The sequence below is a fragment of the Lithobates pipiens genome, unplaced genomic scaffold (assembly GCF_037356315.1).
Source record: "Lithobates pipiens isolate NorthernLeopardFrog02 unplaced genomic scaffold, aLitPip1_a1.2 Scaffold_19, whole genome shotgun sequence".
NCBI lineage: Eukaryota > Metazoa > Chordata > Amphibia > Anura > Ranidae > Lithobates > Lithobates pipiens.
Genome location: NW_027507764.1, coordinates 563662108 through 563674417, shown reverse-complemented (window position 1 = coordinate 563674417; position 12310 = coordinate 563662108). Strand labels below are relative to the sequence as shown.

General features: G+C 41.1%; 1 protein-coding gene across 3 annotated transcripts in view; it reads right to left on the bottom strand.

The window, feature by feature from the left end:
• Positions 1-286: 286 nt before the first annotated feature.
• EFR3A (EFR3 homolog A) overlaps positions 287-12310 on the bottom strand; it is a 258754-nt gene continuing 246730 nt past the window's right edge. For all 3 annotated transcript variants that reach the window (XM_077493357.1, XM_077493355.1, XM_077493356.1), the window contains 4 exons: positions 10658-10703; positions 8010-8113; positions 2262-2311; positions 287-844 (listed from right to left, as the gene is read on the bottom strand). In XM_077493357.1, the coding sequence (XP_077349483.1) occupies positions 739-844; positions 2262-2311; positions 8010-8113; positions 10658-10703 (306 nt within the window). In that variant the 3' untranslated portion in view covers positions 287-738. The remainder of the gene's footprint in view (positions 845-2261; positions 2312-8009; positions 8114-10657; positions 10704-12310) is intronic.

The window sequence follows — 12310 nt, the reverse complement described above, 5'->3', positions numbered from 1 at the left end:
GTAAGAACCGTTCTTCCCACTGACCATCACACTAATGTATTACGAGTTGTAGATTTCTCATTTTTAGCAGGGGTTCCCCGAGACCGGAGAACAATTTCAAGGGTTCCTCTGTGTTGAAAAGGTTGAGAAAGGCTGACCTAGATATATATCTATATAGCTATATACACACATTGACATACATATATACACACAAATATTTTGCCTTTTATTCTGATTTAAACTGAATGGGTAACCTTTAAACCCCCCCCCCCCCCACCCCAGTGCTAAGCCCCTCATTGTAGCCCTGTCCAATGGCAACTAAGGGGAATCTGAATCTACATTCAGATGGGTACATAGATAAGGATATATGTTTACGCTAACATATCTGTAAAAATAACATAACGGCTGACAGGTTCACTTTAAGAAAAATTGAAAGCCAAAAAATAAAAAATAAAATAAAAAGCATGGTCATACTACGCCTTCACCACAGCTCACTCTCATCCCTCTTGGCTTCTACAATCATACAATAATAATACAGAATCTGTGCACATTTAATTTTTAACTGGTTTGCTTTTTTTGGTATCTGGAGAAAACCTTTTCTAGGTCCTTTTCTGTCAGTCCACTCTCAGCTGGCTATGTAACAGTTCTAAGTCCCTGCCTTATGGATCTGATGGAGTGTCTGAATACTGAGAAGCTGAACTAAGTCTAAAACACCAGCAGCTTGCAGGAGCCCTTGATGAACGGACTGGGACCTGCGCCTTAGTAAACACAAAGATCTGGGAACTTCATCTCGTACACTGGGATGGAATGGTACTGGGCGTGTCCCGCCGTGATGGTTATGGTTCCCGATGGGCTGGGTGGAGGCCTGAAACAAAAAAAAAAAAACGGCAAATGTTTTAGGATCTTTTTTGCCAAAGACAGATTTGCTATCCTGCTTCTTGGTTGCTGGCTTTAATGGCCGTTAAAGCTAAGATTCTGAGGGATGCGGACCTGTGATTACTACAATGTTAAAAGCTAGAAAGTCTAGATCCAGTAAGGTTTATTACTGGATATGTTAGGCATGCTTCACTTGGTGTGAGTCTGGGGCTTCAACCTTAGTATTTTCTCCTGTGGGACAAATCCCCCCCCTTCCTACACCTGGGTCTGGACCAGCGTTTGGTTGTCAACACCATCATGGTCAGGTTTCTGACCTTTCTATTCTGTTTCAGAGACTGTTGGCCTCTCACTCTTTGAAGACCTTGGTGCAGAGGGGTCCCATGTAACTTTCCTTGTCCCTTCCCCTATGACTTCCCTCAGATTCGTATCAGATTCTTTCTGCACTTCAGAAACCACTATTTGAACCATTTGAGTTTCTTCCTTTCACCACTACCAGGACATTGTTCTTCTGTCCCTCTGTCTGACCCCAGTTCAACAAAAAGGAAATTTTCCCTCGATTACATGGTTGTTATGCAGGCTGTGAGAGTTTCTCTGCCAGTGCATCTTTCAGAAGGAGCTATTCCCGTGTCACTTACGAAGGATCCCTAAAGGGTGCACTGGCTACTCGTCGCACCATCACTAGGTGGGTTGTGCAGTTCATCATCCAAGCTTATGGTCTCGAGTACCAAGTTTCATCTCTTTTCTCTCAAGGCATGCTGTATTAGTTCTCTAAGTGCTTCTGGGCTTTTTGCATTAAACAACTGTTTCTCAGATTTTAAAGGCTGGTCTTCTTTTCACTGGTTCTACCAGGTGGATATTTTTGGCATCACATGATGCCAGCTTAGGGTGTTAGACCCTTAAGGTGGTTCTTTAAGCTGCAGGAAGTAACAAGTTTGTTTTATAGGCCCGTTCGTGTTTGTTTGCTGTGTTGCCCACTCCTCAATTGGACAACTTTTGGACATCCTGGTCTAAGATTTCCTGGGATTCATGTATCTACCATAAAATTATTTTTGAGGGGAATCATATGTAGGACACAGGTCCTCACCCCACTATGTTTAAGTTCGTGCTCTTGGTACTTTTTTGCTATAAACCGGAGGCATGTAGGATGGGTTATCTAAGTTTTTTTGTAGTGTCCAATCCTTCTGTAAGCAGCAGCACAACCCAAAGGTTTAAGAATTCCTGTGCCCATCAATGAGTACGATTTTATGGTGAATACAAACATTTTTGCACACAGGGCAGAATAGTCTCATATCAGTGAGATAAATATTGCCCCCAAGGGCCAGATAAAGGCGAGCAAAGGGTGACATCTGGCCCCCGGGTCGCAGTTTGGAGACCCCTGATCAAGATAATGGGCTGTAAAGTGTTACCTTATGGTGAGCTCCAATATCTGGGCCAGTTTATCATGTAGCAGGTTAGCCTGTGTACAAAGAAAAAAGGATTAGACACAAAAACATGACAAAGTCCACACAAAGAGGTGAATCTCTAACTATGGCTATTTGATTTGTCCTTTCATTTGAAATCTGCAATGTGTCCCATGTTTTTTTTTTAACGCATTATTTATAGAAAGTTTTCACAAATACAAAAAGCATGAAAACATAGAAATATACAAGATACATAGACTCTTAACCATCCACATACAAAATTCAGATAGGGTACCAGTAGGATACCACCATTAAGTCTAGAATATTCAACATTAGGTACGACAAACCCATCTTGGATCAAAAGTTTAGCCCAACAGACTTCAATAGACTAGATAGCCTGTCATGAAACCCAATGCAATGTGGAGGGGTATACGGAATGGAGTCCCATGTATTTTGACTCCAAATTAATGGTTCTTGTACAAAAATTTGCAAAGCCATTCCCAAAACAATTTATTTATTTTTTTTACATTTTAGGTATGGATTTTAAACTATCAAAAACAAAAGGTATGATCACCAAAAGTTTGTATGAATAGTAAAATAAAAAACATTTGGCAAAAAAAAAAAAAAAAAAAGCAGGAAGAGAAAGGATCTAGGACAGTGATGGCGAACCTTGGCACCCCAGATGTTTTAGAACTACATTTCCCATGATGCTCAACTACACTGCAGAGCGCACGAGCATCATGGGGTGCCAAGGTTCGTCATCACCGATCTAGGACAATTTCCCATCCTTGTCTGCTTTTGTTCATTTTTTTTTTTTTTAGAACTTTTTTTAACGTGTAAAGTGACAGGAAAATTTGGAGGAGCAGCAGGATGTGATTTTTGTTTGGGCAAGTCTATTAACGCCAAAATCACATGATAAAACCAAATATTTCTTGAAGTACATTTGAATGACATTGGTCAAGTCATCTAATGTACGGACTGAGGAATTTTGTGCAAATGAACTGTCGGTCAAAAGTCTACTATGCTATCCACTAGTGTCTGGCCAGTTTTTACTTTCTCTGATGGCCACAGGGTACAATATTGTGTCGGTGTTTGTTTATATTCCAGCAGGCACTGTCGGGAACAGCTGGTATTGTTGATTGTTGCTGAATTAGCTGCTGAGAGCAGCTAGGAGTCACAGAGCTGCACACGTGGGCTAAGAAGGGGAGGACACTAAAAGGTATCCATAAAAATATTTTCTTTTTGACAATGGTTTACATTTGATAACGGTGTCCTTTTAATTTTCTACCTCAGAGGAAGCAAAGAAATATTTAACATGGCTCTTCACCCTTCACCACGTTTCCAATTTTTGTTTCAGCAACTGTTTGACCTACATGTACATCATGCAGCCTATTCTGGGATAGGGGCGTGCAGATTGCTGGATCCCGGCAGATCGATATGCAATCACTTGATCACAATGTCAACAAAGCTGTTATGAATAAATTTCATTCATAACAGCTGTGTTTCTTGCAGAGTGGTACTGTGATTGGCCCACAGCTATCACATGGTTCCTGGGCCAATCACAGCACCCTCTACCATGTGATTAGCTGTAGCCAGAGATCACTAGTAATTAAAGCTGTCATGGATGTAGCCCATTTATGACAGTTGAAAACATTGCTGTTACAATAATATATTAGTATTAGAACTTGGAGATTTTGATATACACACCACTTCCTTTAACCCTTTCATGACTAAGCCTATTTTTGGCATTTGGTGTTTACAAGTTAAAATCCATATTTTTTGCTAGAAAATTACTTGGAACCCCCAAACATTATATATATATATATATATATATATTTAGCAGAGACTCTAGAGAATAAAACGGCGATTGTTGCAATATTTTATGTCACACAGTATTTGCGCAGCGGTGTTTTAAACGCAACTTTTTGGGAAAAGGGACACTTTCATCAATTTAAAAAAAAAAAAACAGTAAAATTAGCCCAATTTTTTTGCATAATGTGAAAGATAATGTTACGCCGAGTAAATAGATAGCAAACATGTCACACTTTATAATTGCACGCACTCATGTAATGACGTACGCAAAGTACGTAAAGTACGGTACCTAAAAATCTCAATAGGCGACGCTTAAAATTTTTTTTTACGGTTACCAGGTTAGCGTTACAGAGGAGGTCTAGTGCTAGAATTATTTCATTCACTCCGACGATCGCGGCGATACCTCACATGTGTGATTTGAACACTGTTTACATACGCAGGCGCGACTTCCGTATGCGTTTTCTTTGCTTCGCGAGCTCGCGGGTGCTTTAAAAATGTTTTATTTTTATTTTAAAATGAATAAATTGTTTTTTTTTAAAATAAAACAAATTGATCACTTTTATTGCTGTCACAAGGAATGTAAACATCCCTTGTGACAGTAATAGGTGGTGACAGGTACTCTTTATGGAGGGATCGGGGGTCTAAAAGACCCCCCACCCCTCCTTTACACTTCAATGTATTCAGATCACCGAAAACGGCAATTCTGAATACTGTATATTTTTTTTAAACCGGCGCCATTGGCAGCCGAGTAAACGTGAAGTGACGTCACGGCGTCGCTTCCGCGTTTACTATTAGGAGACTGGAATGAAGCCGCTTCCGGCTTCATTCCAGTCCCTCCCCAGCAGCCAGAAGTGGCGGATCGTGAATCGGTGCTCCCGATTGAGCGGGAGCGCCGGTAACAGCGGCGGGAGGGGGGGACGTATCGGTTGTTATGGCTGGATAGCCAATCGCCCGCTGTAAAAAAACGGTACCGGGATGATGCCTGCAGATGCGGGCATTAGCCAGGTATAACCCCCGGAAGCCGAGTACGCACATCTGCGTACGCTCGGCGGGAAGGGGTTAAATATGACAAGAAATACTCAAAGAGCAAAAAATTGAGTTTTAAGGTGCAGAAAAATCAATCAACATTCATTAATCAAAAACAGAAAACTGTATTATGATGTAGATACTATAAAACTACTTAAAACATTAGGGCAGAAACAGCCCTGCGGTCACAATTCAAAAGAATGGTTGCTGCTACGTGTTTCAAATGTGGCTTCTTTTGGCGCTTTTGTAGAACTTTTTTAATACAAATCCACTAAAACAGAGAAAACAATAAAATCTGTTTTACAATTTAATGAACACAAATACATACATATGAGGACCCCAAAGGGTCCCTATTAATGCAAATATTTACATAATTGACAACACATATAGATCATCTGATGGATACACTCTCACCCTTTAATAATGATATAATAATAAAAATCACGGTTCTAAATAATCCCCAAAACTCTCCAAGAGGTCTGATGGGGGATGTCTGTGCCACAAAAGTGAGGGAAGAACAATTGTCCTACAGTTTAACCTGCAAATTCATATAAATAGGATTGGTCGTTATTGAGGTTACCCAAGTCATCTAAAATCCAATCCAATTACACTAAATGTCTGACCTGTTATCTCTGTAAAAACTTGACAAAATTTGATCGATCAATATTCACATTCTGTACTTCCAAATTTGCCGTCACTGTGTGAAGCTTGCATTAGGAATTTTTGGATTTTAGATGACTTGGGTAACATCAATAACAACCAATCCTATTTATATGAATTTGCAGGTTTAACTGTAGGGCAATTGTTCTCCCCTCACTTTTGTGGCACAGACATCCCCTATTGGACCTCTTGGAGAATTTTTGGGAATATTTGGAATCGTGATCATTATTAATAAAGGGTGAGAGTGTATCCATCAGATGATCTATATGTTTTGTCAAGTATGTAAATATTTGCATAAATAGAGACCTTTTGGGGTCCTCATATGTATGTATTTGTGTTCATTAAATTGTAAAAATTATTTTATTGTTTTTTTTTCTCCGTTTTAGTGGATTTGTATTAAAAAGGTCCTACAAAAGCTCCAGAAGAAGCCACGTTTGAGGTGAAACATGTAGCGGCAACCATTCTTTTGTATTGTGACCGCAGGGCTGATTCTGCCCTAATGTTTTAAGAAGTTTTATATGTAATAACAACATTTTCTATTTTTGGTTAATTTAATATTGATAGATTTTTCTGCACCTTAAAACAAAATTTTTTGCTCTTTTGGCATTTCTTATCATTGCTATTACAGTGATCATCATTGTAATAGCAATCAAAGTGTTTCAAAAAACAAAAAAAAACCTGATCCCTGATCACCCCCCTCCCCTCAGAGCAGTACAGTGCTATGGCGACACTGAACTACTCTGATGAGAGTGTGCAGCTCCCCCCTCAGAATACTTTCCTAAGCTTGATCTCGGTCCAGCAATGTTGCATGAGACCCAAGGCTCCCCCCCACCCCCCCGATTGGCTGAGATGTCAATCACAGCCGCCAGTGAGGAGGGAGTGGGGCTGATCCGCGTTCTCAATGTCTTATGGACGCAGAAAGCCGGCTCGGGAGTGAGCATGCATGACTGCCTCCACAACAAGTGGCTTGCTATGGGGGCACTCGGCAAGAGGGAGGTGCCCAGAGTGCCGGCGTGAGGCCCAAGAAGAGGATTGGGGCTGCTCTGTGCAAAAGCCGCTGCACAGAGCAGGTAAATTGTTTTTTTTTTTTTTTTTTCAATAAAAAATGTTTCCTTTACAATCACTTTAAAGTGGTTGTATACTCATTTTTTTTTACTTTTACCTACAGGAAAGCCTATAATAAGGCTTACCTGTAGGTAAAAAAAATATCTCCTAAACCTGTATGGTTAAGGAGATATTCCCCTCGGTATACACCGCTGACTGCAGCGGCGCATGCGCACAAGGGGATTCTCGGCTGAAAGTCCGGCTCCGGCCACTCACAGCGCCGGAGCCGCGATACCCGGAAAAAACGCAGAGGGAGCATGTCAGCTCCCTCGGCGTGGATCGGGCCAGATGTCGGGGCCTCGTTCTAAGGTAAGTATTTCATAATGAGCTAGTATGCGGTGCATACTAGCTCATTATGCCTTTTGCTTTGCAGGTGGTTAAAAAAAAAAAAAAAACACATTAGCGGGTTTACTACCGCTTTAAGGGCTTCGTACATCAGGATTGATCAATTTTCAAATATACTGTATACGTGACAATTTGTAGACTCTACAACTTTAACGCAAACCAATATACACCCATTGGGATTTTTTTTTTTTTAACCAGACATGTAGCAGAATATATTTTAGGCTAAATTTATAAAGAATTTATATTTTTATTGGATATGTTTTTATAGGTTTTATTTTCTCCATTAGCTCATCTCCCACAGCTTGTATAACTTGACCCTCCCTCCTAGATTGTAAGCTCTAAGGAGCAGGGCCACCTGATTCCCCCCCTGTATTGAATTGCATTGTATTGTCTGCCCTAATGTTGTAAAGCACTGCGTAAACCGATGGCGCTATATAAATCCTGTATAATAATAACAAATTAGAAAATATTTCTTTCTTCAAAAATGTTCGGTCTTTTTTCATTTACATAGCAAAAACTAAAAAACCCAGGAGATGATCAAATGCCACCAAAAAGAAAGCCATTTGTGTGAAAATAAAAATGATATAAATTTCATTTGTGGACAGCGTTGCATGGTCGCGCAATTCCCTGTTAAACTAGCGCAGTGCTGAATAGCAAAATAATAACCTGGTCATGAACGGGGTAAAACCTTCCGCTGCTGAAGTGGTTAAAGCACCTAAACTGTTCAGGTAGGTAGGTAGGTTGCTGTAAATAGCGTAGCCCCGATAATAAATGCGATATTAGAACAGGTCAGTAGTAAACACTCACTTTAGATTCACATTGAGCAGCAATTTCCTCAAACGGTGCTTTCTGGAACTTTTCTATGACCAGGCGCCTCTTCTCCTTTTCCTGTTCTTCCATTCCTGTATTGTCTGTTTGGAAGAGACGAAAAACAGAACTTAATAGCACCAAACCACATCTAAAATGTCAGCTATTCTCTATACCAGGGATATGCAATTAGAGGACCTCCAGCTGTTGAAAAACTACAAGTCCCATCATGCCTCTGCCTCTGGGTGTCATGCTTGTGGCTGTCAGAGTCTTGCTATGCCTCATGGGATTTGTAGTTCTGCAACAGCTGGAGGTCCGCTAATTGCATATGCATGATCTATACCCTAGTCCAGTGATGGCGAACCTTGGCACCCCAGATGTTTTGGAACTACATTTCCCATGATGCTCGACTACACTGCAGAGTGCATGAGCATCATGGGAAATGTAGTTCCAAAACATCTGAGGTGCCAAGGTTCACCATCACTGCCCTAGTCTCTAAAATGTGTTTACTGAAAGAATTTCTTTTGTCAGACTATTTCTGCACTGCTACACATACTCAGATCTGACATTTAGGGCCCTTTCACACTGGGGCGGTAGCGGTCGAGCGCCGCTAGTTTTAGCAGTGCTTTATCATTGTTATGGCAGTGCTTTGGCGCCGCTATTTAGGCAGGGCGCTTTTAACCCCCTAGAAGGGGGTTAAAACATTTAAACAATGCACGTGCCCCCAATGTTCGCTGGCCACCCGCGATCGCTCCTCACAGAGGCAGAATGGGGATTCTGTAAACAAGGCAGATCCCTTCTCTCACAGGGGAGGAGAGAAAGATCAGTTGTTCCTAGTGATCAGGAACAGCGATCTCTCTCTACTCCCAGTCAGTCCCCCCCCCCCCCCCCATTAGAAAGCACCTCCCAGGGAACACTTAACCCTTTCATGGCCCCCTAGCGTTAACCCCCTTCCCTGCCAGTGCCATTTATACAGCGATCAGTGCATTTTCTTAAGCACTGATCACCGTATTGGTGTCACTGGTCACCAAAAAGTGTCACTCAGGGTCAGATTTGTCTGCCGCAATGTCGCAGTCCTGCTAACACAAAAAAAAAAAAAAAAAAAACTGATCCCCACCATTACTAGTAAAAAATAAATTAAAAAAATCCCTAAATCCTTCCCCTATTTTGTAGACGCTATAACTTTTGCGCAAACCAATCAATATACACTTATTGGGATTTGTTTTACCAAAAATATGTAAAAATACATGTTGGCCTAAACTGAAGAAAATCTTTTTTTTTTTTTTTACTTTTTTTATTATATATGTATTATAGCAAAATGTTAAAAATATATATATTTTTTTTCAAAATGGTTGCTCTTTTTTTTTTTTATAAAAACCGCAGAGGTGATCAAATACCACCAACAGAAAGCTCTATTTGTGGGGAAAAAAATTACATCAATTTTGTTTGGGTGCAACATCACATGACCGCACAATTGTCAGTTAAAGCGACGCAGTGCCGAATTGCAAAAAAGGGTCTGGTCATTGATGGGGTAAAACCTTTCAGGGCTGCAGTGGTTAATAGAACACCAGAAAAAAAAAAGAAAAAGGCAAAACTAAGGAAATGGATCAGAAGTGTTAACACTTTAGTGTTCTGCATTTCTTACTTTAAAAATTTGCTTGAAAATGTAGCTACAGTTCAACTCATGCTTACACTATTGCAACCATAAAACGTCACATAAAAGTGTCACTAAACCCACATCATAAAGAACGATCAATAAATGGTGTATTACATGCGGTTTATACTCACTCAGTGACTATGAAATTAATTTTCTGTATTCTGCCAAAAACCTGGTTGATCCTGCTGCTCTCTATCCCCCCCTTCTGTCCAGGTCCCCAATAAAGCTAGGGATTTTGCAGCTGTGGTGGCAACTCTGCACATGCTCAGTTTTCAATGAGTTTCTATGCTGAGCATTTCCTCCCTATCACGTCTGAGCAGCCCATATCACTATAGAGTCACACATGTGGCCTTATACTCAGTGGTAAATGACAGCCCACTCCTTCCCAGTGCGGGTGGTGTGTTCCATGTAGATGAGGCATATGCAATTAGCGGACCTCCAGCTGTTGCAGAACTACAAGTCCCATGAGGCACAGTAAGACTCTGACATCCACAAGCATGACACCCGGAGGCAGAGGCATGATGGGACTTGTAGTTTGGCAACAGCTGGAGGTCCGCTAATTGCATATGCCTGATGTAGATTGATGGAGGCTTCACCTCCCTTTTATTCTAACACACAGGCTGGAGGAATGTCCACATACAGAAATAGAAGGGACAATGTAAATTAAACAGTGTGGGTTTAGTATCACTTTAAGCCCGGTAGGTAGGAACCAGATACATTTCTGTCTGTTCAACAGAAGCCAACTACCGTCTTCTGTCGTACGGTCCTGCTGGAAAACCAGCATTCGATCGGCGCATTCACGCAAATAATGTAAAAAGATAGGGCAGTGGATTAGGGTAAAGGACTATTGTAAAGGAAAAAAAATAAAAATTATCTAAATTCCCACTTCAAATAGTGCAGAAATGTCCCGGTTCTCAGCCTGTGACAGCTGTATAAACACCTTTTATCAAAAGGTTTAATGGTTTATAGGTAGGTATAAGGGTAATCTTACCAATGGCCTTCTTCAATGATTCAAATGTAATCTCTTCAGTGTTCACCTATAAACAAGAAGGTTAAGGAAACTGTCATTTTTTTATCATACTGGCAAACTGTTCTTAAAGTGGAACTTTAGTCAGAAAATTGATGACTTCAGGTTGGCCCCTGTTGGAGGTATAGCGATGTAAAACATTAAAAATAAATGCCTATACTGTTTAAAATACAGTAATACACGGTCTCATCCTGCTCTGCACATGCTCAGTTGTGTATTTGTAGGAATTTGTAGAGGCTGATCTGCTGACAGCCTTAATTAAAGTTAAATTAAACCCTCCTATCCTCTACAGTCAAGGAGGCTGCTTCTGTTTGATCTGCAACTGCCATAGAGCTGCACATCAGTTATGACACTAGCCATTTGATGGTTTGGTCGAGGACAAAAGCAAATGTTAGCAATCCCGGCATTCCAGGAATGTAACCGTTTTATCGATGAGTTTAGTTCTATTTTATGATTTACTGCTGGTGAGGGGTTCTGGGCTTCAGCAAAATGGCAGCCTTCAGCAAGAAGAAACAGGAGCAATGCTGGAGGGCAATTTACAGCACACACTCATTTTTGTAGCATAATTATTAATGTGGAATGCATGTTCCTCGCTAAAGATTTTTCAAGTTATGGGAAAAGTTCTACTTTAATATAGTCTATACCCTTGACATTGCATATGCATAATATTTCTTCTTTCTAACTCCCATGCATAATTTGTACCTATAGGTAAGCCTATAATAAGGATTACCTATACGTACCGTAAATATTTCCTAAACGTGCCCCGTTTAGGACAGGGGTGCCCAACCAGTGGCCCACAGAGCCCTCTGATGTGGCCCTTGACCTCCTGCTCTGTGATGGAATAGAATACTGTTATTAATAGTAAGTTTATTACTAAAATCACAGTGTATATATGGGCATATCTGTTCTGCAGTGGTTACTGGGCTGCTTTCAAACTGATCCGCAGGTGCAGAGCAGTGCACCTGGGGGTTACTTGCACTGAGCCATAGGCCTCTTTCACACGGTCAGTCCGACCCAATAGGACCCTCCATTCACCTCTAAGCCCTTGTACACACGCCCTTGTACACATGTGTCTGATCGGACCGTTTTGTTGGATATTCCGACTGTGTGTGGTCTCCATCGGACTGTTTCCGTCGGAGTATCCGACGGACCAAGTTTTCCAACTAGTTGGTAAAATTTTCCAACAAAATGCTCCGATCGGACATACTCCGATCATGTGTAGAGAATTCCGTTTGGACAAAGTGCCACGCATGCTCAGATCAAATTCCTACGTCAAAGCTATTGGCTACTAGCCTGAACGTAGTCCCGTCGTAACGAAATAACATCATCATGTTCTGAACGATCGGATTTTCCGACAACTTTGTCCGACCGTGTGTATACAACAGTTTCGGACAAAATCCGACAGATTTGGTTGTCGAAATGTCCGACCGTGTGTACAAGGGCTAAGGAGTAGAAGATGTAAATGGATTTGTGTCCATTTACAAACACCTACCGCCAATTCGATCTGCAAAAAGAAAAAAAAAAGTAGAGTGGGCTCTATAGAATAGAATGGGCTGCCATGCACCCGCTCCGCTCATTGTGGCCCGCGACCGGTTACCAAGTCGCTTAGGTGGCCCT